Source organism: Anguilla anguilla, chromosome 9, assembly GCF_013347855.1.
Source record: "Anguilla anguilla isolate fAngAng1 chromosome 9, fAngAng1.pri, whole genome shotgun sequence".
NCBI classification, from domain to species: Eukaryota; Metazoa; Chordata; class Actinopteri; order Anguilliformes; family Anguillidae; genus Anguilla; species Anguilla anguilla.
Genome location: NC_049209.1, coordinates 27535314 through 27562934, shown reverse-complemented (window position 1 = coordinate 27562934; position 27621 = coordinate 27535314). Strand labels below are relative to the sequence as shown.

The following is a 27621-nucleotide window of genomic DNA, read 5'->3' as shown; positions in this document are numbered from 1 at the left end:
GGGGGGCGGGGGGGAATTGGAGTGGGGATTGGGGGGGCGCTTGGATTGTTCTCCCATTGTGGCTGTGAGACTTCCCCTTCCCCACCCCTACACACACACACACACACATACACACGTACACACAACTGCAAGCACACCCACATGCACAAACACGATCGCACACACACACATACACACACACATGCACACACACACACACACACACACACACACCCACGCACGCACACCCTCATTCACCCCCACGCACACACACACTCTGCACCCATGAGGAATGTTTGCTCTCGCAGTGTCCTGTTACACATGGGGGGAGAGGAAGGCCACCGGCTCCATTTAATGGTCCCTTGCTCACAGAGCTGCGTATGCAGTCTCACCATTTCACAGAAACTCATAAAGACAAATTTACCGAAGCCATCTCTTATCCTGACAGGCCCATAATATCAAATGCACATGTGCGCAAAGTTAATTTGAATGAATTGATCTGGATAAAAACTGCCTGAATAACTTCTGCTCCACCTCTCCTCCTCCATACTTGTCTCTGGGGAAGAGAAGGGGCCAGTGGGTGTGGGGCATTAAAGACCCTCCACTCCACTGTCATGCTGGCACCTTTTCTTCATCTGTCTCTTCTCCCCTCCCCCCCTCCCCCGCACCCGTCTTAGCAGAGAGAGAGAGAGAGTGAAGGGGGGAGAGAAAGAAGACAGGCTTTCATCCTGTGATGTATGACAACATGACTGAAGGAGGGCGACAGCCAGTGAGATTGGCAAGATCTTGGAACATTAAGGAATGGGGTAAGGAGACATCTTTCCATCAGAATGTGAGCGTATGCGTGTGTGTGCGTATGCGTGTGTGTGTGTGTCTGTATGTGTGTTTGTGAGTATGGTTGTATGTGTGTGTGTGTTTGTGTCCGTGTGTGTGTCTGTGTCTGTGAGTATGGTTGTATGTGTGTGTGTGTGTGTGTGTGAGAAAGGGAGAGATATGTATTGTTAATTGCTGTGTGTGTGAGAGAGGTGTATCATTAAAATTTTGTGTGTGTGAGAAAGAGAGAGTGAGAGGGAAAGAGGGAGTGAGACGACAGAGTGGTGTACCATTAAAAGTTGAGCCAGTTGAGTAAGGCCAATACGCTAGAAGGAGGAGCAGTGGGAGGAGAGAAAAAAACAACAAAAAAAGCAGGACTCCTGCCAACTGCTGACAGGGGGCTGGAATGAGGTGAACGCTGGGCCCTCCCCTCTCCCTCCCCCCTCCCTGCTCTGTCCCCCTCGGCTTGTGGAGAACAGAGAGATGAACCTGCCTGCGTGACTCCAGCTTTAGAAGGGCTCGCCGGGGAGAACGGACATACGTGCGCGCAGACACACGTACACACACACGCACACACACACGCACGCACTGGACCCACTGTCAGCGCTGAAGGGGAAGTGAGCTGGAGGTCACCGCACTTCAGACGCACACGCACACACACACACACGCACGCACAGCTCCTTGGACACAGACGGGACTGCTAACCCAGACTGAAGGTGACTGACTGTGGTGAGGCTCAGCATGAATGTTCTTCTTTGCGTATCTTTTCCCCTGAAATACTGTTCTTAAAGAGGAAATCATTGAGACATTTTTATGCAAGATTTTAAGAGATGTCAAGATTTCATTGTTTTTTAAAATAATATCTGTTGAAGTGATTTTACTTTTTCTGTAACTCCATTTTTCAGATCCAGATTGTTTTTTTCTTTTGTTGTACTTTTGACTTTTGGTGTACTTTAAAGCGTTCCCTCACAAGCGTCTTTTTCTTTCTTTCTTTCTGCAGTGGGTGGTTAAAGTTTCGCCACGGTCCCTGACAGAGGAACTCTCCTGTGGGACCTCCTCACAGTTCAATGGGATTTTAAAGGGTTGACTGCTCAGGGATTGCTCTGTTCGCTCCGACAGACTGTGAGTGTGTCCCACGCGCAGCCTTACCCTGAGACCCCCCCTGACAGCCACCCATCCCCCCCACACCCCTCCCCACGCCCCTCTCTCTGATAGAGGCAGGAGCTGCAGAGCCCACCCCCCCCCCCCAAAACTACAACCTGCAGGGGAACTGAACACACAGACCCAGAGTGGAGAGGACAGCAGGACAGAGGTGTGGAAGAGGACTGCGGCAGCCAATCGCGAGGAGGCTGAGAAGACTTGCCGTTTGAAGGACACAGGAGACCGAGGGGCTATGGATGTGCTCGGAGAGATGGGGGGGCTTCCCGACGGGCGGGTGGAGGAGCACGCGGGCACGGGCACGCGCCCGGACGCCCCGCCCGAGGACGAGACGGTGTGTGCGGCCCTGGCCCGCTACGAGGCCACCCTCCGGGACGCCATGAGGGAGATCCGGGCGGACGTGGGCGCCTTCAAGGCGGGCGTGGAGCAGCGGCTGGACGAGGCGGGCCGGGCGAGCGGGCCCCTGGGCCGGGCCGTGTCCCAGCTCCAGCAGGAGAACCGGCAGCTCCGCGGCCAGCTGGAGGCGCTCACGCGCCAGCTGGAGGCCCTGACCGGGACGGTGTGCGACAGGAGCGCTCTGACCAATAACAGCGGCCACCAGGCCAACCGGGCCAACCCGCCCACCGCGCCCCTGCCCCTGACCTCCCGGCCCCCGCCGGACCACCGGGGGACCCACTCGCCTGCATCCCCCACCGGCGGCGGCCCGACGGCGTTCTCCTCCGGGCCCAGCCCGGCGCCGGCGCTCTCTCCCACCGCCCGCTTCTCCAGCCGGGCCACCTTCGCCGTGTTCGGCAAAAGCAGCGTGAGTACTGCGTGAGCTCTGCTCTGGGGGGTTTCTGTGTGTGTGTGTGCGTGTGTGTGTGTGTGTGCGTGTGTGTGCGTGTGTGTGCTCGCGTGTATGCGTGTGTGTGTGTGTGTGCGTGTGTGTGCGTGTGTGTGCTCGCGTGTATGCGTGTGTGTGTGTGTGTGTGTGTGTGTGCTCGTGTGCATGCGTGTGTGTCTGTGTGTGTGTGTGTGTCTGTGTGAGTGCACATGCATATTGTAGTACAGGGCTTGGTGGAACATGGAGTGGAGAAAGCTTAAGTCTGATAGGCAGTCACTGGTCAGTCAGCAGAGTCCATTTTTTACTTATGGTAAAGAGCACTTGTTTTGTAAAAACCTCATTTGTCTAGAGACGTGAGTGGAAAGTTTTTTTGTAGGTCCTGACTGTACTGGCTGCAGTTCCTCAAGGCTGCTGTTTAATCTGTGCACTGAGCACAGGGAGTACTGTGCTCTCATTACAGAGAGAGCAGGTTCAGATCCCTCAGCCTGGCCACAGGGTCAACGCTAACTGTCTCACGGGGGCTTCATCCCCTCAAGAGATAGATAGGTGCTTCTGATCATCATTAGCCGGTGCAGTGGTAGATGTGTTTCATTCCCATTGAATTTTGCTAAGAAATGCTAATTGCTTCTTATGAAAATTTCCATGGAAAGTTTTGCTGGACCACTTAACAATGCGCATAAAAATAATTCCAAACAGTGGTGTAACTGTAACTGTTCCAACCTCCGATATCTGCTTCAGTTTGTTTTTATTTCCCCTTATCCTTTATCTCTTGAATTCTGAGACGAATTGCATTTCTAATGCTGAATACATCCATTGTTCAAAGGTCAGATTCCATTCTTTCGCTCTTCTTTGATTAGATTTTCCCACTCCCATCTGAAGTCCTTCGCTGTTATTGTGCTGAACAGCCCAGACCTTCTCTGTCAGCCCAGCTGTTTTCTGTCACCTCGATCGGTGCCGGGCGTATTCTCAGAAATGAGCACACTCGCGCGCACACACACACCTACTCACACTCACATACACACACACACACACACACTCGCACGCACACACCTACTCACACTCACATACACACACACAATCATACACACTTACACACACACACATATACACACACTTATACACATGCACGCACACTCACATACACACACACACACGCACGCATACACACTTACACACACACACACACGCACACACACTTACACATACACACACACGCATTTTGGTCCATTGTCACAAAAAAATTACTAATTAAGAATGCCTATTTTTTGAATGTTCATATATGGAAAAACTTATTTTTGCTGAGAAATGAAAGCCTTCATCTTTGAGGGCTAAAACTCTGGAGTTTGAGTTAATGTGAAGGCGTTCCAGGCATAGTAAATATGAGTAATGCACTATTTAAACTCAACCAATTGGAAGAACAGACTAGCTGTGTCTGGGCGCCTGTTTCTGGGCGCCTAGTTCTCATGTTGGTGAAAAGGAAAAAGGGAACATGGACAAAAAACGGCGTCAATGACATCATCCCCCTCCTGCCCCGCACCTCCACACCTGTTGACGAAAGTGTGGAATACGTGCGCTTGTAAAGATTTGTGTGACTGTATTGCTGAGTTAAAATGAGTCACTGGAGGGATACGAGGTTGCATTCTCCTGAACTATGTCACCGATTTATTAAAATGTAAGTAAACCATTTGATCTGGGATTCTGCAGACAGGGGGACGTGCACAGACAGATCCTGTTCGTATGCGATACTTAACCCCCGCGCCCCCCCTTCCGTCTGTGGCCCCTCAGGTCTCCTCTCTCTGCTGCCGCTGCGTAGCTTGCCTGGCTCTGTTTCCGGCTCCTTCTCCCAACACTCCAACCCCGGCTCCTGCCGTTTCCGCCGTGGAGAGAGTCAGGGTTCCACTGGCGAACTGCCGGCTGCATCAGCTTCTTCCTTTCGGAACCCTTCTCCTCTGAGGAGCTATTTGAGATGATTGGGCCATGTAGGGGCTTATCAGCGGTTAGAGGAGGACCTCTCTCTTCTCTCTCTCTCTCTCTCTCTCTCTCTCTCTCTCTCTCTCTCTCTCTCTCTCTCTCTCTCTCTCTCTCTCTCTCTCTCTCTCTCTCTCTCTCTCTCTCTCTCTCTCTCTCTCTCTCTCTCTCTCTCTCTCTCTCTCTCTCTCTCTCTCTCTTTCTCTCTCTCTCTTCCCTCTCACTCCCCTCTCTCTCTCTCTTTCTCTCTCACTCCCCTCTCTTTATCTCTCTCTCTTCCCTCTCACTCCCCTCTCTCTCTCTTTCTCTTGCTCTATTCCCTCTCACTTCCCTCTCTTTCTCTTCCCTCATTGTCTTCCCTCTCTCTCTTCCCTTGCTCTCTTCCCTCTCTCTCTCTCTCTCTCTCTCTCTCTCGTTCTCTGCCTCCCCAGTGTGGAACCCCAGTCCCCTCCTCTCCTCTTCTCTCCATCCTCTCCTACACAGGTCGCAGTAGAGTTAAGTTCTCAGGGCGTCTGGTGCCGTGTGCTTCCGCTCGAAGGCTGGCCACACCTGCGCAGCCGAGGTCAGGGCGCATTCCTCTGCCGCGATGCGCATCGCTGTCAGTGCGTACGGATCGCTGCGGGGTCAACGGGTTATCTGCTGCTTCACTGTACCGCAGCAAAGCGTCCGCGCGCCGTAAATCTGCAGGCCTTCCTCCCTGCGGGCGAATACGTCAGGGGGGAGTCTCCTGCACCTCTGCGCTTTACAGCTGTGCTCTGGAGCCTGCGGAACTGCAGGGGAGACGGCCGGAGAGATAAGAGCGCCTGTGTGTGTGTGTGTGTGTGTGTGCGCGCATGTGTGTGCGTGCGTGCGTGCGTGTGTGTGTGTGTGTGCGTGCGTGCACGCCTGTGTGTGTGCGTGCGTGTGTGTGTGTGCATGCGTGCATTACGTGCGTGTGTGTGTGTGTGCGTGCGTGTGCGTGTGTGTGTGTGCGTGCGTGCACGCCTGTGTGTGTGTGTGTGCGTGCGTGCGTGCGTGCGTGCGTGCGTGCGTGCGTGCGTGTGCGTGCGTGCATGCGTGTGCGTGTGTGTGTGTGCATGTGCGTGTGTGTGATATTTGGAAGCTCCATCAGAGCGGTCATACACAGAGTGAGAAAATGCAGATGGCAGCAGGGGGAGAATTTAAGGAAGAGTGCACACAAACAAGGAAAAATCAATTCAGTCCTCAGGACATGCAAGAATACTCTCACACAAAGCAGCCTCTCTTCCTCTCTCATGCACAACTAGCGACAGAAACGCACATTTTCACACAGTGCAAAGGCACCTTGCGGGAGCCCCAGTCTGGAAGCTACAGTTGGGGTTATGCATCCGCTTTTTTCCATGGAAATATGGAAAACAAGCTGGAATTCTAGGGTTCAGGGCTCGTTGGGGGATGTAACAGGCTTGCCTCCAACCCTCCCTGAGTACATGCACCCACACTCACACACACACACACACACACACACACACACATAAACACCTCGACATTGCTCACACTCACTCTCATCCTTGTTGGTTCTGGACTCTTAGTGTGGTGGAATCTAAGGGTATAGCTGCCCCTGGAAACATTCCTCAAAGTGGATCCTTTTTTTAATTCCATCTGATGTTAGGGATGGAAATGTTTTCTCGTGCACGAGTTATTTGAATCAAAAATGGTTAGCTTTATTGAAACAAAATCAGAAGGAAGGTAGCTAGCGACATCCTGACATTTGTAGCTTTCATTTAGTGATTAAAGGATTAAAGATACAGTGAATTCCACCATCTGCTCTTTTAAGCCCTATAAGCATAGTTTACAAATGTGTGCAATGAATGAGGAACCTTACCAGTTTTACAGACAGCTACAGTTGGACTGTGTTTAAAATGAAATGAGCAAAGGAGCAGTTATTTTTTAAAAGCTTGTTTAAAAATCCCATGCCGATATAACAACACAGTAGGGTGGTTGCAGGCTTGTGTTTCTGGGATTGCTGGGTTGAAATAGGCTTTCAGCCAGCTGAGCTGACAATGTTTAACGGTCAGTTTAGTCAATCTAAATTGAAATATCATACCTGGAGGTAGCCAGGCAGAGATAGAGTGGGCTTGGGTTTCATCCTTTTAAGTTTCTACTTACCTGTATTCCTGTGCATATTAATCTGCATTTAGGCTCAGGAAGGAGAGGTTCAGCAATAAAGGCTTTGATCCATAACCACGGCAATCTGTGCCTTCACAAACGCTTATAAAATGCATGCTTTTCGGACGTCACGTGCATGCAAGAATTTACCTTCCAACTAAATCGCTTTAGAATATCAGCCTTCAGTCTGCCCATTGAAGGACCATCTATACCTAATTTAGTGCACCCAATGTTATCATGTAGTAAAAGGAAGCAGGCAGCTGTTTATCCCAAGCCTTTGTGTTCTATGGTGCATGATGGAAAGCCACTTGATTTGATCCACAGATGGAATTTTTCAGATTGTGCCCAGAAGGCTAGTTTTGTTCTATTCTTGGCAGCGACAACCTATTATCGGGGTATCCAAGTATTCATCTTACCAGCTGATCCAAGTATTCGTCTTACCAGCCGATCCGAGTATTCATCTTACCAGCCGATCCAAGTATTAGTCTTACCAGCCGATCCAAGTATTAGTCTTACCAGCCGATCCAAGTATTAGTCTTACCAGCCGATCCAAGTATTAGTCTTACCAGCCGATCCAAGTATTCGTCTTACCAGCCGATCCAAGTATTTGTCTTACCAGCTGTACCCCCTGGCTCCATTCAGCTTTTAAATGCAGCCTGTTTAAAGGGCTTTTAAAATTTCATGGGGGGGGGGGGGGGGGGGGGGGGGGGGGGGGGGGGGGGGGTGATTTGTGATTTTAGGCACAAACCCCCCTCCCCCACCCCACTGAAAACCAGCCTGATTTTGCCGGCACGTTCTTTCACGGGTACAAGTTTTAACCATTCCAACCCAGTCAATCAGCAATTAGTTGTAACAACAGTTCCATAATAAGCTGGATTTCCCATATTTCAATAATTGTTTGTTGTTCTTTGCCCCATATCTCCAAATATCATTCCCATTGTACCTGCCATTGATGAATGACGCAATGCTTAAAACAAAGCAGCTAGCTGAAAAAGCAAATCATTGTGCATACCCTACCAAATTTGGGTCGCGTTATGGTGCAAGCATGTGCTCAAATTAAATGAATATTATAAATATCCACCACCCGACTCTCACACGTACTTTGTGTTCTGAGAAGAGAATGTTGGCAGCCCTGTCAGTAACTAATTGCTAGTCGTAAGCAGCTGTAGTGCAGGCCTTAGAATGCTGTGAAATTCTTCTCAGAGAAAGTTCATTGGGAACAAAGGGCCACGTCCAAATTTAACCGCCATTTCTGCTGGGTGCACTTGAGCCCACCTCACCTGGTTCTGGCCACCTTTTTGTCCTTGTTAGCTTTGCAGGTCATTTTCCTTCTGGAAACTTAAACTGACCTTTAAAATCCACTCCTCTAATAATAACAGCCTACCTACATATTTCACCGTACAAGTTTCAACAAGATGATGGGTAAAGATTAAGATCTGGAGCATGAAGTGTACATTGTAGAGCTTTTTTGTGGGCATAAAACTGCCAATGGCTAATGATGTTAACAAGCAACCAGACAAAACAGGCAATGTAGCTTGCTAAATGACTCATTTAAAAAGTGTCAAGTAGACAGTTGGGGAATTTGCATTGGCATACGTTTTACATTAGCCAGGATGGTTAAAAAAGATTGGTACGGCTTTATAAACGATTCTTTCAGATGAGTAAAGCTTTACACATTTTATTGGTTTGAACAAATAACTTTAAATACACTTTCCACATTATGAAGCCACCCATTACTAAAGGAAAAGAACACAAATGGACAAATAATTCCTGACACAGTCAAAAAAGGACACTCAAAATTAAAAAGAAAACACAGTGAAAATTTTAATTCAGGTTGATTAAAAATAATGAATCTAAATGTGTTTCAGGAAACAGAAATGTGAACAGAAATACAAGAAATATGTTCACTTTCATCTGACAGCCATGCAGAGCATGTTATTGCACAGGTTAACATCCTTTAGGACTCACAGAGATATCCCAGGAGTACCTGTAACTGGACTCTGCAGGCATCCGAGTGTGGATGTAGGCTTGGTCCAATGCGAAACGGGTCTTAATAATAAGCCAAGTTTCCATTGCATGTTTATAAGCCATCCGCAGGCCTGACGACATGGTACTGACAGACAGTGACAGGGGTTTTGCAGACAGGGAAAGAATAATTACTTGTCAAAATCTCTAGAGAGTGTGTGTGTGCATGCATGTCTGTGTGTGTGTGTGTGCACATGATGCTGGTCGTCTATAATGCCCTGGATGTTTTACCTGCTTTGGCGCAGCACTGCTGGTGTGAGCTTTCTCTCAGTGCACTCTGGAAAAAGGATTGATGTTCTGGAGTTTGCACCATGGAGCCCCCTGATGTGCCCATAAGCTGGCCCCTCCTCACTCAGCAGCCGAGCCGAATGCCTGATCTCCCCGCGCTCGGCCGTGAGGATTCCTGGAAGAAGGGGAGGACCAGAGCAAAACCTTTCAGAGTGGCTATTAATACAGTCTGGGGCAGAACTCACTGACAGACAGAGCGAGGGAGGGACGGAGAGAGAAAGTAGAGGAGGGAGTGGAACACACAGACAATCTGATTCTCCAGACAGTCCCACGCTGCCCCGGCTGCCCCCGGCTCTCCTAATAACCAGCAGATAATGTCTGTCAGGAGACAAATGAGTGTTTGCATCTCCCTGGTTACGGGTTAATAATGTTCCGTTTAGATGATGACCTCACCAGCCGCCCCTCCTGACTCGCATTGTTCTCCTTGTTCAGGGGTCACTGAGAGGTCAGCCTGGAAAGTGCAGGAGGGTCTGACAGGGACTGACAATGAAAGGATGGGAAAACTCTAGGCTCACATTTTTTTTCCAGTTTCACTGGTCGCTTGTATTAAACCCACAGGGAGCCGCTGGGGTCTGTGCGACTCTCCGTTTTGTTGCGTGTTTTAATTTTGGGACTGTCAGCTCAGGGGTTAGAGGTTGAGGGGTTGGGTGGGGGGAGGGTAAAGAGGGTATAAGTTTCCAGTAAACCCCCCCCCCCCAGTCAACCCCAACTGAATCCTTTTTATTTTTGGATTTTATTTGCTTGTTTTCGGCAGAAGACGCGGGCAGAGGGACGGGTGATGTCTTCTGCAGCTGGTGTCTGTGAAATGAAAGCCAGGCCGAGCCTGAGGCCTGAGGCCCACGTGTAAAACCGAGAGCTTCACTGGAGGCGTGCGTGTGTACTGTGCACTGAGCCACATGCCTGTTTGCGTTTGCAGCTGTAGTAGCCAGTACTCATGTCTTGTGCGGTCTGAGGATCACTGTTCTCCTGGTCTCCGCTGCAGATTTGATTGAAGTGCAGGAGTGGTTACAGTATGTGCGCTAGTTCTCACTTGGCCTTTCTAGGGAGGAGAGTCCTGCTCTGGAGCATCATTGGATAAACTCATAATTCCATGTTTATTGAAATCTCTTTCCTTTTTTTTTTTTTCCTTTTTTTACCTTAGGATGAATGCTGAATCCTTAGGTGGAGCTATTACTCAGGAGAGAAGGATAGGTAGAGCACAGGGGTCCCTCAGGAGAGAGGAATAGGTAGAGGGGTCACTCAGGAGAGGGGCAGATTGAAGAGTGACTCATAGGAGAGGGGCAGATTGAAGAGTGACTCATAGGAGAGGGGCAGATTGAAGAGTGACTCAGAGGAGAGAGGCAGATTGAAGAGTGACTCATAGGAGAGGGGCAGATTGAAGACTGACTCAGGAAAGAGATAGATTGAAGAATAACTCATAGGAGAGGGGCAGATTGAAGACTGACTCAGGAGAGAGATAGATTGAAGAGTGACTCATAGGAGAGGGGCAGATTGAAGACTGACTCAGGAGAGAGATAGATTGAAGAGTAACTCATAGGAGAGGGGCAGATTGAAGACTGACTCATAGGAGAGGGGTAGATTGAAGAGTGACTCATAGGAGAGGGGCAGATTGAAGACTGACTCATAGGAGAGGAGCAGTAGAAGGGGCTAGTCGGTGGGAATATGGTGGATAGAGATCTTGGAATTGTGGAAAGTCAGATGTGGAACTGTGAGGGTGCTTTTGCGCTGCCCAACCACAATCAGGATCGGCTCCTCACAGTCAAACAAATGTGACATCACAGACACCACTTAAGGATCTGGATTTGTCTGTGGCAATTTATTTTGGCAGACTTAGGGACCTGTGCAAACCTTGCACAGGCTTACAGGTTGCATCACATTGTACTCAAACTTTGTGGACATGACTTCAATCAATTTGAGTAGGAAAGGTGGCAGTCTTTTGAGTTTCTAGCTTTGAGTCATAACATGAAAGACTTAAAAAAAAAAAAAACCTAGAATTTAAAGGTGTGTGTGTGTGTGTTTTTGCGTGCCTTGGATGTTTTACCTGCTTTGACACAGCACTGCTGGTGTGAGCTTTCTCTCAGTGTGTGTGTGTGTGTGTGTTCGAGAGTGTGTTTGTTTGCGTTTGCTGTGTTGGAGACCCCCAAGCCACAGAGATTAGTGTGCGATACATGGAAAATGTGAATATTCCTTTCAGGCACAAGGTTATTTATGTATTGTGTGTCGTGCATTAGAGCTGGCTGCCAGGACATTCTGTCCCCCCCCCCCAAACCTGACACTGTGACATTACACTTTGGTGAGACGTCAGTGTCTCCTCCAAGTGTGTCCTCTGTCATAACATGTCCCCAACACCTCAGAGTTCTGTTTCACAACCCTCGCACTACTGGAAGAGCCCATCTCAAATGTCATCCAGTGGACAGCAGGCTGTCAGGTGCCTGAGAGCTGTGCAGCAAAATGAAAACTGCCTCTTGCAGCTATATCTAAACCATTTCCCATGTGCCCATGAACTAAAATAAAAAGTTCACCCCACAGGACCCTGGAAAAAACAGAGGGAAGATATAGATTCTATTCTGTTCTCTGTTTCTCATCTCTCCAAAGGGAAATGAGAGCGTTCCTCTTTGTCGTTTAATAGGGAGAGTGCACTCGTGCTCTTAAAGGTGCATTTTGGTGGGGGGAGAACAATGCTTGCCCTCAGAACTCCATTATCCGATATGCGATGAGAAGTGTGAAGTGAATTTCACATTACACACGCAGGCAACATTTCAAAAGTGCTGAGCAGGTTACTGTATCTGTGTGTCCTCTCTGAGCCACCGTACAGGCCTAGCAGTTTACCCTGTCTGACTTCACCCTTTTCTTAAGCTTCTTTACTCTTCCCAGAAGACGATCAGATGACACATTCTCTAGCGTTTCAGGGAAGGAGAAAAGCTGGGCTTTTATATGCTCCTGAGGGAGTGAGATGAGGGGGGAGTGAAAAATAATTCATTTATTATGTTACTATTTCAAGTGGTTTGGCAATGTCTCTAAATGTATTTTCTGACAATAAAGCCACTTGAATTTGAATTTGGATGTGAAATTTAAGACAGAGACAATATGTGCTCTTTTCAATGGGAGCTTAGCCTCCCATCCTGCGGCAGTGCACTTGCAGCTAGAGGTGCTGCAACTGCACTGCCCTTCAGTTCATTCTGTCAGTCTTTTGTATTGGAGGTTTTCAACTTTAACCTTTAAACTTAGTTTAAAGTCCTCAACAAAGAGCCACAGCTTGGTTCCATTTGAGCGAGTTATTTTTTTAAAAACTCGTCATTTGTCAGCATGCATTGCCTGGAGACTTGCAGCCAAGCTTACTGACAGGCACTTTGGGATGACTCTGTGGCTGGAGCAGGGACTTGTGGACTGTGTGACACACAGAGGAGCAAGCAGCTGACTGGCTAGCTAGGCTAGCTAGCCTGCCGTTTCACAGTAGATGAGTGAATTCTGTCTCCCCCGTGCCTCTCTCCCAGCAGGACAGCCAGCTGTTACATCCTCCCATGCTGCCCCCCCTCTCCCGTCACCCCCATCCCCTCCCCACCCAGTCCGATCCCCTTCCTAAACACACATTCTTGAGAGCTGATGCCACCCAGCTGTTCCCCCTGGCAACCGTAAACCTGAGTGCTCTGCTCTGGCAGGAATGTGCTGTCCTTTCACTTGCACATCTGCGCGCATGTGTGCATCTGTGTGTGCGTATGTGTGTGACTGTGTGTGCGCGTGCGCATGTGTGTGTCTGTGTGTGCGTATGTGTGTGACTGTGTGTGCGCGTGCGCATGTGTGTGTCTGTGTGTGACTGTGTGTGCGCGTGCGCATGTGTGCGTCTATGTGTGCGCATGTGTGTGACTGTGTGTGCACGTGCGCATGTGTGTGTCTGTGCGTGTGTATGTGTGTGACTGTGTGTGCGCGTGCGCATGTGTGTGACTGTGTGTGTGCGTGCGCATGTGTGTGTCTGTGCGTGTGTATGCAGTATCCATTATACGGAGCTTTACATGCTATTGATTTATTGCATCACCCCAACCTCGACACCCTTCAATTATGAGTGCCTCCTCATGTAAGCCCAAATAATCACCCCTGTGTCCATGACAACCAAGCAACCAAGTAGCATCAGGATCTCCTGCTCTGGAGGGTGTTCTCTTCACACGCTGGGAGAGTGGCAGGAGAGGGGAACTCACTGCATTCCAAGAGTTTGCTCTAACTTTCACCGTGTTGACACTTTCATGGTGTGTGGATCACTGTGAATCTAAAAGTCTATTTTTAAGAGTGTCAATAGTGCACAGTACTCATGTTCAGTATTGTGCTCCCAAAACAAACTATTGCTTTGTGATGTTTCAATCAAAGTGAATCTTCTTACCTGACAAACATTGAACATTAACACAAAATACTAGGTTGTTTTGGGAACATCAATAGTATGTGCTAGTGCCATTCTCAAATGACACTCCTGAACAAGCCTTGGATCCACCTGAATCCACCTTGTCAAAATGATAAAAAGCTGGTTTTGGGGGCATGAACAGTGCAAGTGTGTGCTATACAGTTTTACATGTAACAGTTACATAATGAGCTACACAAACTGAACACATGAGCAAAAAGAATTAGCAGCCACATTCAGGTACATTTTTTTTTTATTTTTATTTATTTAATTGTATTTTTTATTTATGTGTTGCAGCATAGTGAGTTTTCCGCTCTGTCACAGTGCAAATTCCCCAGGGTGTGAAAATAAAGAACAGCAGTGAGGTACTACAGAGCAGGAGATTCTACACAACAAAAAATTCCCTGCATTTTCAACTTGGATAGATTGCTTTTAACTCTGAGAAAGTATATTTGGTCCCCATTGGACTCTCACTTTGTTAGAGTTGATGTAAGACAAATTTTGCTGCGTTACATGAGGGGCCTCAGTTGCTTGGTTGTCATGGATGCAGGCGTGATTATTTGGGCCTATATAAGGAAGCACACAAGGCTAGAGGGTTTAAAGCTGAGGAGGTAGGTGTTGACACGAATCAAAAATAGATCTTCAGGGCCCTGGCCTCTTCTGCCTGGAGAGCTGATCTTCAGCTCATTCCTCAAACAAGACAGAACAATAATGGCGAACTAATGAGTGTAATGGCAGAGAACAGATAAAGGCCATGTTCACTAGGGGACGATGTAGTTATCACTGGAAATGTTTTTACATAAATGTTCAATTTCACGGGCCAGGAGTGGAAATCGGAACTTTGCTTCTAATGAAAACGGAGTCCTGCATTTGCGTCAGAGTCACTCGCTTTGCAGTCCCAGTGGTGAGAGCAGTTTGAGGCTCTTAAAACCAAATACCAAATACCAGCCTTTGAATGCGCCCTTTGGAAGATCTGTGACCCCTTTGTGACTCCACCTCTGAGAACTAAAGCCTTTTGTGATGAATTAGCCGCAACATTTTCTGGGTTAAATCAACTCTAACAGTTTATACGAGACTGCATGTACCCTATTAGGGTAAAATGTGCTCTGCCAGAGTGGATTTTATACTTAACATTTTGCTCTGCGTGGTTACGAGGAGGATGACTCATTTACCGTCAGCAGTCCCTCTCTCATTCGGCCTCTCCACAGGAAAGGTCACATGGTCTCACCCCATGATCATTCTTCCCCAGTCCTGGCCTGTCTAGCACCCTCTATGAGGTGTCATTGACAGTGTAGGCTGGAGCAGTGTAGCTGAAGGGCCATTAGAGTCTACTCTGCACAGGTTGGGGGGGGGGTGACTACACGGACCCCCAAGTCTCACATTTCAAGCATAAGAGTCACTCACTGAGGACCTCATGCTTGCGTACCCAACCCTTTAAAAACCACACAGGTTTCAATGGAAGCAGACACACTCATTTTTCAGATGCCAAATTGTTTTTATTTAAATTAAATATGCTGTGAGGCCCCACCCTTCCCCTGCTCAACAGTTTGTAAGTAGCACCTCCCATAAGGACATACCCCCCTCCTCACGCATTTAGTTTTTGGATCGATGGGGCAGATTTAGTCAGTACACAGCAAAATGTCTATTGTACTATAAATTCTGATCGAGTGCATACGGTTCCAGTAGGACTCGTTTAAGCACGGTCAGAGTTGATTTAATGCTAGGAATGTTGTTGCCCTGTAGGTACTCTGGCCATTCTCGTGGCAGTCCCCGCAGGTCCTCGAATAGGCGCGTGCTGTGTTTCCCCCGCCTGGGGCGCAGACACGCCCTTATATCTCCCCTCCCGGCCTGGAAAAACAAAAACAAATCTATACATTTAGTCCTCCCCCCTGAGCCCCATGAAGGAGATGTTTATCCTTCATAAATAAGGGATGAAGGGATGCCGAGTTTAGCCTAGCGCTGGGAGGTCAGCGACTGGAAGCGCCGCTAGTTTCACATGTTTACTGTGCGCGTCCAGGGTTTACAATACCAGCACGATACCCGCTTGTTTTTTGTTTTATTCAATTAAGCTGGTGCTTTGAAAACAAAGCTTTCATTTTACGTGTAGGTTTACCTCATTTGTTTCTGGAACGTCCCTGAATTGCCGACCACGAAAGGAAAACAATCCATGCCCGCAGTTACGGTTAGAGATTACACAAGTGGTGAACGCTAGCTCATTACTGTTACTCATTTAATTGTTGAGATGGCTTTTGTGGGAACTCAGCTGGCTGAATGAGCCATTCTTCTACAAATGAGGCCAGGTGCTATGGCCTGAGGTTAGACAAGTGGTGTGCATCAGTACATGTGGTTAGCAAGCAGCCTTGTACCAGAATGTTTATTTGGTATAATAACCACACAGCCAGCTGTTTACTGAATTCATTCAGAGAGTCTTGCTTTGGGTCAGGGTGACTCACATCATGGATTTAACCCTTCAAGGTCCAGATAAGTAACTACAAAGCCACACGTGATGACCTAGATTCACTTCAGCTGTTTTTTGGCACCCAGATGGAACAGCAGGATGTGCTGCCTTTCAGCAAGGAGCCAATCAGAATCACTCTTCTGTGAAGCACCTGCGATGTCTGCTTACCATGGCTGCAGAGAGCTGAGAGAAGAGGGGTTGTTATTGAGTAAAGTAGTCTGTACTGGAGAGCAGTCAAACATTGTATTTATAAAACACGCCGTTGTCATCTTGTCTGCTTTTGCAGGTTTTTTGTGAACTGGTTTGTAGAATGTCATAGAAAGTTGTCAGTGTTTGCACATGACAGAATGTTGTGTTCTTTTTCACGTCTGTGAAAAAAACGTGTCGCACTTTCTCACTGCTTGTGCCACATTCCACAGCGTGGTCCCCTGGTGGCATGTTCTTTGCTTCAATGTTCTCATCGTTGACGTGCGTCTTTGTGTTTCAGAGCGTGGAGCGGGAGGAGCCCATTGAAGTAGATCCAGCCCCAGCCCCAGCCCCAGCCCCAGCCCCAGCCCCAGCCCCAGCCCCTGTAGTGGTAGAAAATGGACACCAGTCTGCATCAGGTATGAGCACAGACTCCCTGCCTCATGACATGCTCACCATGTACACAATTCAAATGTGCTATTTGTGGACGTAGGCCTACGTAACTATGCTGCTCGATCATACATCATCTCTCATAACACAGGACTGTAAGGATGTAATGAATCATAATGAATGTTTGACCTTCTATGTCCCTTCTCATCCAATCAGAGACCTCTGCGATGCCAGCTGACATAAGGTCGCCTCATAGTGATGCTCCACAAGAGCATATAGCCCCCATGTCCATGTTGAGGCCACACCTCCCCATCACTGCTACAACCAAAATGGCTGAATCCTCTGTCACCTCAGTAACTAAAAGCCAACAGTCACCAACCAGTCCTATACAATCAACACCCTCTGCTCTCACCAAGGCACAGCCACCCAGCCAATCAACAAGTGACTCTCCACCCCAAACTGTGTCAGAGTCTCCTGTCATACCAGGTGAGAGAAAGCAACCATTGATTAAACATTACTTTCCCCTCTTGTCTCCTGATATAATTCTCTCTTTACCTCTCTGTCTATTTCCATCCTAACTGTCTGCAAGGATGGGCAGTATTTAAAATCCATGTTTTTGAAATAAGTATTTGCATGGATATGTTTCATATCTATCTTCATTCTTCTTCTTCTTCTTCTTCTTCTTCTTCTTCGTCTTCTTCTTATTATTATTATTATTATTATTACCCATGTCTGATTGTGTGTTTCAGCACCTGCAGTGAAGGCTTGGGCCCCAAGTCCCATCAGAGCCATGGGGTCGCCTCAGATGCCAGGTAAGAGCATTGCTGCCCCCTATGGTCAGTCTGTGTCACTCCTTCTCTCTCCCAAATTCCTCCAATCATCTGTAGGTCATCTCAAGGCCTGTCTCATTACTTCAACTCCAATTGTCTATCTATTGCAATGTTCCTCTCATTTTCTCTCGCTCTCTCTTACTGTACTTTCTCTGTTCAATAATGTTTTATTGGCATATTTGCAAAAAAAGAATACAAATATATCTCATTGGAAGGATGATAAGTGATCATATCAAAAAAATATAAAAATATTTTTAAAATATTAATAATAATGGTAATAAGAAGAAGAACAACAAAGATAATATTGGAACATAATGAAACATAACATAATGAAATGTACTGTATCCCTGTTAGCTAGGGCTATACTATCTCTCTCTCTCTCACTCTCTATCTCTCTCCTTGTCTCTCTTTGTCCTTCTCTTTTTCTGTGTGAGTCCTTCATTGCATGTGTGCCAGCCTATCTCTCCTTTACATTGCACGCTCTGCTTTGTGGTTTGCAGATAAGGCCTCTTCGGCGCCTTCCAAGTCAGTGAGTTACTCAGGCATTGGCACATCCAGTACAGACAGGTGAGTGATTCTGTGGAGATGAAACATAATCAGACAGATCCAAAACAGCTGCTGGAGATTTCCCTAACACTGGTGCTGGGGTGGAGATTTCCCTAACACTAGTCCTGGGGTGGAGATTTCCCTATCAGTGGTGCTGGGGTGGAGATTTCCCTAACACTAGTCCTGGGGTGGAGATTTCCCTATCAGTGGTGCTGGGGTGGAGATTTCCCTAACCCTAGTCTTGGGGTGGAGATTTCCCTATCAGTGGTGGTGGGGTGGAGATTTCTCTAACACTAGTCCTGGGGTGGAGATTTCCCTATCAGTGGTGCTGGGGTGGAGATTTCCCTAACCCTAGTCTTGGGGTGGAGATTTCCCTATCAGTGGTGGTGGGGTGGAGATTTCTCTAACACTAGTCCTGGGGTGGAGATTTCCCTATCAGCAGTGCTGGGGTAGAAAAATAGCAGCTCCTAAAAAAGTAATTTGTAATCATCTAATTGCAAATGACTAATACTACATGAAGTAGTGAACCAATTCATAAATTAGTTTACTAATTAAATCTAAGTTAAACTATTAAACTAAGTAAATTGTATGTGGAGGGGATGCTCTAGTGTCTGATTCTGTGTAGTGCAAATACTTTATGCCGATTACGGTTCCTGTGCATAAAAAGGTATGTTTTTGTAGGCACATCCTACTGCAAAAACAAAGATTTTGTCATTTTGTTATTTACAATATTTTTTTACCTCATTGCCTCTCTGCAGGGATGGTGATATCGGTGGGCCAGCTTTTGGGAGGGGTGTGGAACGGAGGCGGGAGCTGGTGAGGTCACAGACGCTGCCTCGCTCCATAGGAGCTCAATCTCGGCGCGCCATCTTCGAGAGGCTGGACTCCGACCCCAGCAAGTATGGCTCACCCCACCCCGTTCCACACATTCTCTACCCCAGACCCCGCCCCCTTCTACATATACTCCGCTCAAGACCCCACCCCCTTTCATACACCAACCTGCCTCCTACCCTACACCCTGCCCACTTTTATACACACCCTGGCTCAGACCACACCTGCTCCACACACTGAACGGGTGCTGTTTAGTTTGACCCTTAGCCATTTGATGAGCACAGCATTGACTGTCTCCCTCACCTCCTGTGCAGGCCCAAAGCCATGGACTCCAAGCCCAAGCTGAAACGCTCTCAGAGTTTTGGGGTGTCCAGCGCCAGCAGCATCAAGCAGATCCTGCTAGAGTGGTGCCGGTCTAAAACCATTGGATACCAGGTACTGTACATTACCTGGGCTCGGGTTGTAAGATTTTATATTTGTTTGCACAATGCTTCAAACTGTAGATTATTTGAGACACGTATTTCTTCCATACGGTCTCCACAGTGCATAAATGCTTTGTTTTGCTTTTAAGTGTTTTGGCATCTGAAGCAGTGGCTTTTTTTTGCTTATTGGCTTCCAGATTATGGTCAGATAAATTGTTTGAAAGACTTTCAGCTTTTAGACAACCGGAAAACATTCTTGCAGATGGCTGAATTTTTTACTTCTATCTTTAAGAAAACCATAAAAGGATGAATAGCGCTTTAGCATTTTCAGACACGAACAGTTATAAAAACATATTTTATATTGGACAAAGACAAAAGGTTGGTTATGGCCCAGAACATGGGCAGGTTTATGGCTCTGAAATGCACCGCTTTCATCGGATCTACAGAGGTAAAAAGCCTGAAGAGCGTGGCTGTCCTGCATATGGTCTTACCTCCTGTGAGATGCCCTGCACCAGCCATTTCACCTGGCTCTTATTAGACATGATCCTGGTTCTCAGCCATGGCTAAGATCTGAATAAACTGCCTCACTGGCATTTAGATCAGAGGAAAGAGCAAACACTTCCAAACTGGTGAAGTGACTGCTAGACCTGTATAGGAGAATCTATTCAAAGACAGAGAGAAAGGTATGCCTACAGAAAGGTATTATTATCATAAGAATATATTGTTATTACATAAGTGATATAATCAGTGACAAGCTATGTGTCATTGGCGTCACAATAAAACCTCTTCAGAAATTAATAAAAAATTACATTTTATTATGGCATTAGACAAGTTTTGTTTACATTGTGTTTGTTGATATCATACAATTAGTTACAGAGGCATGGAACATTAGACAGTACGCAACTGATGATGAAGTTATATATTTATCTTATTCAAAAATAAATAGCACTTCCAAAAGGTTATTTTTTATAATGGGGGGGTGATAATACAAACAGAGTATAATGTGCGTGTACGTGTACATGAATGCCTGTGTGTGTTTGTTTGCTTGTTTATAAAATGTTTTTCATACCTTTTCAATGCCATCAATTCACTTCCCAGAAGAAAATTTAAACAGGATGCAAAATAAAGTATGCTGAGAAATATTTGTATTCCAATTAAAAAACATAGGTCAAATACAAACCCAATAAAATTAATAAAATAAATACAATAATACAATTAATCAGTTAATTTTGAAAATAAAATAGGTAAAACTACAACAAGTAGCATGAAATAAAAAGCCCATTTTAAACGAATGTATCTGTAAAAGGCTTTGAAAAGAGGCAACTGTCCATTTAAGAGCCTGGGAGGTCAAACATGTAAAGCACAAGCTTCTTCCTTTTAAGACAGGGTTATAGAGGACTGATGCATAGGAAGATCTTGGACTTTCTGGAATGTAGGGGCTAATAAGTTCAGAAATGTAACTAGGAGCAATGCCAAGCCTTACCTTAAAAATAACCAAGGAAATGAACACTCCCAAAATCAGTGTGATACGACTTCTATTTACTCTTGTTAGTTGCCTAGCACCAGCAGGCCTAATGAGGAATAAATAGAATTACTGTAGTCCAGCTGTGAAGAGAGATGAAGGTGGGGGATTACTTTCTCTAAATAAAATTGACCTTATTTTTGTCATGTTTATGAGCTGATGGTAGCAAGACTGGGCTAGCTTCTTAGCGTGTAATTCAGAACTCAGTTCTAATCCCAAGGTTTTCTGCAGAGTGCTTTACGTTGGGGTGAAGAGAGGCATGTTTGGATTGAATTAGTTCCACTTCATGCTAGGGGCCAATAATCAAAACTTCTGTCAATTTGAAGTTCCCTCCAAAATAATTCACACCCTCGATAAAGATGAACAAAGAAGGCTGTGGAAAATTAACAATGAAGCTCAATTGTATGCTCAGTTTATTTAACATTTGAAAGTATACGCGTCACAATTCTCTGCGTGAACATGCAATATAACTCATTAGCTGAATTGATTATTTTATATAACCTTCTTCCATCATCTTGATCAAGGGTGTATGTGTGTGTTGTGTGCATGTGTATGTGTGTGTGTGTGTGTATGAAGTGATTGTTGTACAAGTGATATACAGAAGAAAAATGTTCAGTGTTAAATCAACAACCAAAATGTACTCCAGTAGAGTCCATTTACTCCCCCTTGGACTCATAAACTCTGTTGGAGATAAATTAGCACCAATCATTTTACCATGTATTGTGATTACGTTCCAAATATTTGTGTGGAGAGAGAAAAGTGGGCTATGTTTCCTTCTCCCCTGTGACTTTGTGCTTCATGGACTGAGGGCCTGTGGGAGCTAGCTCCATGAACTAACAGTCTGCAGCCAATTCATTTTATAGCTCCACTTCCTGTATTTGACTCCAGCTTTTATTTTGTCTCCACTCCAAAGATGATAGAACATAAATCTCTCTCTCTCTCTCTCTCTCACTCAACTGTTTCTCTCACTTTTTCCATCTTTCTTTCTCTCTCTCTTTCTGTCTGTCCCATTTCACCTGCCCCTTCTGCAGAACATTGACATCCAGAACTTCTCCTCCAGTTGGAGTGATGGCATGGCTTTCTGTGCCCTGGTACACTCCTTCTTCCCCACCGAGTTTGACTACAATGCACTGATGCCCACCAACCCCAAGCACAACTTTGAGGTGGCCTTTGGCACAGCAGAGTAAGTTAGGTGGCGCGGGGCAGGGTGGGGCAGGGCGGGGAGGGGCGGGGACGGGCGGGGTGGGTGGGGTGATTACTGGTGTCCTGTCCTTGTGAGTATGCATTTATTTCATTTATTTGTGAATATATATATATATATATAAACCTTCATTTGACTAGGAAGTCACATTGAGATTAAAACCTCTTTTACAAGTGAGACCTAGCCAAGACAGGGCCGAAGCAGTATAAAACAGCATATAAAACAACAACAATGACAACAGTATTACACAGAATAAAACAACCAACATAAAGACATGGATACGTATTGCACAGATGCATTGTGTTGCAGTGATACAGAATTAGAGCCCGTGTAATCCCATGAACATCAGCACCACCAGGGGATGTTGTTATGCCATGTAACTATACAACATTGCAGTTTATTGTACCACAACACTTTTAGCTTTCTCTCCAATGTTTGTCCCAAGAAGGCATTTCAAAACAGATTTCTTGTGCTAGTTTGATGCTGGCATTACTCACCCACATAGTCAGTTCTCAGTTTTCCTTTTTTCATACCTCAACAACAGCAGCCACAGTGGTTACATATTGCATCACTCCCACTTCTCCATCTCGTGCCAGTTCTTACATCACTGTAACCCTACTGGTCCAATATAAACATATTGCTAGTATCCATGTTTTTTGTGTCCTTGGACACACTTGAGCTGCGTTCCTTCACAGCATTGTAAGTGTCATACCAGCGTGTTGATAATGAAATCTGAAAACCTGTAACTGTGAGCTCACAGTCAGACTTGCATTAACCGAAGCTCACACAGAGTTCCAGCACGGGGAGGGTGTGTGTGTGTGTGTGTGTGTGTGTGTGTGTGTTAGTGAGTGTGTGAGTGTCTCAGTGTCAGTGACAGTGTCTGCATGTAAATTTCTTCACTCAACATATTAATATGAGCAAAAGAGACAAAGGAGATTCTGTCATACAATTCTAGCTCTTTTTCAGCGATTCTGTGTCCCTAGTCTACCCGAGAACCTTAACCACCAACACCCACACCCCCCATTACCCCCTCTCCTTCCCTCTCACTAATCGGACTCCGCCCCCCTCATCTATGTCTGACATTCCAACACTCTGACATCATACCACTCAGAAAAACTGCTGAAACTCCACCAGTTCACATTCACTTGGCAGATTTATACATCTCAAAACGTTTCTCCTTCTCTGTCTTTCTATTTCTCTGTGACTCACGCAAATTCATATGCATGCCACCTTATACCAACGCAGACACACTCACACACGTACATATTGAGTACATGCTTTCATAGACACGCATAAACAACTGTACATTTGCCAACCACCTATGCATATATATATATATATATATATATATATATATATATGCTGTGACTCACATATACATGGACATACATAGCCTCTCTCCTTTCATATGAACATTTGTTCTTTTTTCAAGAAAACAAAAACATGAATTATGTATTTTCCCTTCCCATTCTCCCATCTTGGAATTCCAGTCCATATTCAAAACAGTCATGCTCATTGCCAACTGGGCCATACTGGGGGGGGGGGGGGGGGGGGGTGTTAGGATGATTGCAAGGGCCCTGACTAATGGAGGTCCTCAAAACAAATTACAGCCTAGGATTAATAACTTTTTATTCATCAGTTATTGACAGTACATTAATATTTTACAAGGTACTAATAAAGCTAATGGTTGTGGTTACAGTAATTGTGCAGGGATAGGGCAGCCTGAGGTGGTTGGGTCCAATGTGAGATCTTTTCATGGGCTCAGCTCATAGACCACGGTGACACAGGAAGCTGCAATGACATCGTGCTTAAGAGGACAGCAGGTGTTTACCTGTGCTCTCCTGAACTCACTGAGGAGCTTCCCTGCTATGAGCACGGCTGGTGAATGGCAGTGGACATATGGGGAGAAGACATATGCTCACAGTCCAGCACACTGGTTCAGAAATGAAGCGCACACCTCGCCCTCCCTCCCTCACTCTCTCTCTCTCTTTCCTCCCTGCACCCCAGGGACAAGGCGGGCTGTGACCGGCTCATCGAGGTGGAGGACATGATGGTCATGGGCCGCAAACCGGACCCCATGTGCGTCTTCACCTACGTCCAGTCCCTCTACAACCACCTACGCCGGTTCGAGTGACGCGCCAAGACACGTCAGCTCCTGGCCCCGCCCCCTGTGTGCTCAGGGACAGAAACACCAGTGTAAAGACTACCATTACGCCTTCAGTTTGGAATTCGATCTGGACATTATCATACACTCAGAGACAACCCAAAGTTTACAAGTGCCTAGAGGGTGGGAGTAATGTGTGTGCCAGTAGCCTTGAGTTAGTATTCACTGTACTTTCCCCCAATGTAAGGGGAAGATTGCTCACTAAACCACTGATCATCCTCCTCAGTTTTGTACACTAGAACTGCCTATTACAGCAAGCAATCACCTATCTTACAGCAATAACTGTGGGTGCGCTAGCTCTTTGTAAATGGGCACCTCAGCTGTCCTCTAGTAGTCCGCAGTAGAGCTGATTTGCAAACACTGGGGATTAATAGCTGTGCCTATGTTTGGCCACTAGTGGGCCTCTGTGTGCTATGTGCTTGCTAGCTGGGGTTGCAAAAATGGAAAACCCAGCTCACCCTGAACACGGACGCCATCCCGTGGAGCCAAATTCACCGACTGCTCTGCCACAAAGGCCCTGTACTGACTTACAAGGAACATTTTTACAGTCAATTTAAAAACTACTTCAGAGGACTTGAGACTGTAATTCAACACAGTGTTTTTTTTGTTTGTTTGTTTTTTTTTTTTTGAAGGAGAGCTTGTGGGTTGTGGTAAACTGTTAATCTTGTTTTGTTTTGTTTTTTTCGAATGTTTGAATGTTTTGTGTTTCGATTCTATTTCTGTCAGTGGGTGCTTCGGTTTTATACAGCACCTGTGTTTTTTTTAAGTGTTCCCCCATGTATCCTCACCTTACTTCACCAAAGTGCCTGTGTTCTGTGAGAACTGTATCTGCTCTCAGACCGCATATTCGCTAGTGTGATTCATGGTTCCAAACTTCAGTTTGAAAGTTGCGTCACTGAAATGTCAGCATTCGAGAGAAGGCAGGTAAGTGGAAATGTTCTTCTGTGATGAGACTGTGACCTGCTAATCGCTGCCAATGTGTGTAAAACTGTAGTAGCTGGAAAACATTTGGGTAAAAAAAGGTCAATTCTAGCCTGCTCGTTAATAATTATTAGGACAGAAAAGGAGAACAGTTTCTGCTGTATCTCTTTAGCGGGGATTGGCTAAGCCTATAAAATTATAAAATTATCAGTATTTTTCTTATGGTCTGTGGCATACCAAAGCGTTACACATCACAGACAGGTACATTAGATGTGTACAAAGAATGAGTTTTGTGAATAATAACATGTGCGACTGCTGACAGTGTTTGCTATACTAGGTGTGCATGTGTGATTCATGTTAATGCAATGAGGGGCATTCACTGTGCTGGCTGAAGCTGGGATCCACAAGACCCATGTGACTGTGACTGTTTCCAGGGCACCTGAAAAATATAAAACCAAAATACAGTAATCATTACCCATCCCATCACCTTTGTCACCCATTCATTATTAGTGCAGAAGCCACCAAATGGTGCCTTAATTAGCTGGAAATATAATATATACAATATTAGTGCAGGGTCTATGTTAATCGCCCCGTTTGCCGCACGCATCAAGAACGTTGGAGTGTGAGGAGCGTGTTAATATCTGGCTTGTTGTTGCCCACTGCTGGCCATTTAGAGTTACAACGTGTAATAAAAATGTTGCTCTGTGTTCTTGGTGGTTGAATCATTCTCTATTATTTTTTGTCTGTTAGTGGCAGTTGTTCTGTCGTCCACTTTAAAGTTCTTTTGCATATGGGGAATCTCCTTATTAAAGTTAATCTACAGGCGGTGACGTGGACTGGTGAGCTGATCACAATGTTGAAGTGAACATGGCATTGGCAGATATTTCGGCTATGAACGGAAAAGTGTGTGTTTGTGACTTCACGTACAGAATATTTGCAGATTATCTAAATATTATTCAAATATTATGCTGTTCTTGAAGGATCTGGTCCAAACTCGGTCCTGGAGCCCCCCGTGTATGCTGGTTTTAGTTCTAACCATAATGGCAATCCCAGAATTGTAATCTTAATTAGGTGTTTTTCATGTTTAGAGGGATTATTTACCCTGTATATGAAGAGCACATAAATTAAAAAAATTTAACAGCTTGTTAAAAAATCTGATATTACCATTGTGGTTTGAAATCAAAACCGGCATCCATAGGGGGACCACAGGACTGTGTTCGTGACCTACTGACCGAGATAAAGTTCAAGTTTCAAATCGAATTATTAAAATCTAATTTATAAGGAAAACCAACTTTAAAAACTGGGGTGGTTCAATGCTTGACCATAATTGCGTTCCCTTTATTAAGAACTACAGTTTGGTTTTGTATTTAAAGATAAAAAGATACTATATGACATCCAAGGGAAAACATTATATTGCTCAATTGTTCTCAAAGGATAGTTTGCTGTTTTACTTTGCCTTATTTGAAAATAGTTTTTACAGTCACTTACAGGGTCCTTATGTAGAACAATACACCTCGTGGTTGGCAGTCAATGAAGGGGTTACACACACGTAACGCGCATAAATGGTTCTACTGTATTTCTATACGGTTGAGGCAGGGTGCTGGGAGGGGTCACCGTGAGGTAAATGTTCACTAGTAGAAAGGGTGCCGGTGATTCAACAAGAAAATACATCGGCACTAAAGGCAAACAATAGTCGAAAACAAACAACAACAAAAAAAGCGATAAAATATGTATATGCGCAATCGGAGACGCCAGAACTCCGGAATCCAGAGGGTTGAAGCCGGCGCACAAGCATGCAACGACTACATTCCAAAAATGTCTCTTTTTTGGATACTGTGCCACTATCACTAGCCTGACGGAAGGAACACCGGAGTTAATTGCTGATCAGCCGGAGATTAGCATGCCTGAGCAAGAGGCCGCTGCTGTCCAAGGTCCTGTAGACCTCCCTGGCTGTGGGAGGGAACAGGTACAGTTTACAGCAGCCAAAGCGGAGGAGCCGCCCTCTCTGCTCGTCCTTTCCACATCTCTCGGCCTCACTAGAGTAGGCCTATACTTCCAGAGCCTGTTTTTACTACTGCACATTTAACGCTGGTAATTTAACTAACCAACTGGTAACGCATTCAACACCTGATATTATATCACTTCATCAATAGCATTCAATCTGGGAAACCTGTAATTATTTAAGCAACAGACATGTAGGCAATCATTTGTTCACGTTCTAAAGAATTTTACCTAATTTTAGAGAACAGTGCAACAGAATCACCAATTTGTTATACAATTCTCAATTGTATTTTTATAGGACTGTGTAGCCTACGTCAACTTCGACGTTTGACCCCGTACGTGTATGTCGGTGAGGCAGTGTGTAAACTATTCAAACATAACGATTGTATTTTATAGTTTAGATTCGAGGCATGTTTTCGTTTCTAAACTACAGACATATTCAGTACTGAAGAAAAATATTAATTGAAACCTATTCGTGTGATTGATTGTGCAACGTACACAGCAAAATTTTTATAATACACTCTAGTAGAGTATTCTGGATATAAATCTATAAGAGCTGATTTAAAAGAGAGAGTACTATTTTC

The 27621-nt window shown here is 45.8% G+C and overlaps 1 protein-coding gene across 1 annotated transcript; it reads left to right on the top strand.

Moving 5' to 3' along the window:
* The first annotated feature begins 2013 nt into the window (after positions 1–2013).
* On the top strand, positions 2014–25745 carry smtnl (smoothelin, like). The gene is made up of 9 exons (XM_035433028.1): positions 2014–2752; positions 16511–16628; positions 16816–17085; positions 17349–17411; positions 17930–17996; positions 18734–18874; positions 19121–19241; positions 21782–21933; positions 23959–25745. The coding sequence occupies exons 1-9, from the start codon at positions 2186–2188 to the stop codon at positions 24083–24085; spliced, it is 1626 nt and encodes a 541-aa protein (XP_035288919.1). The 5' UTR covers positions 2014–2185; the 3' UTR covers positions 24086–25745.
* The last annotated feature ends 1876 nt before the right edge of the window (positions 25746–27621 follow it).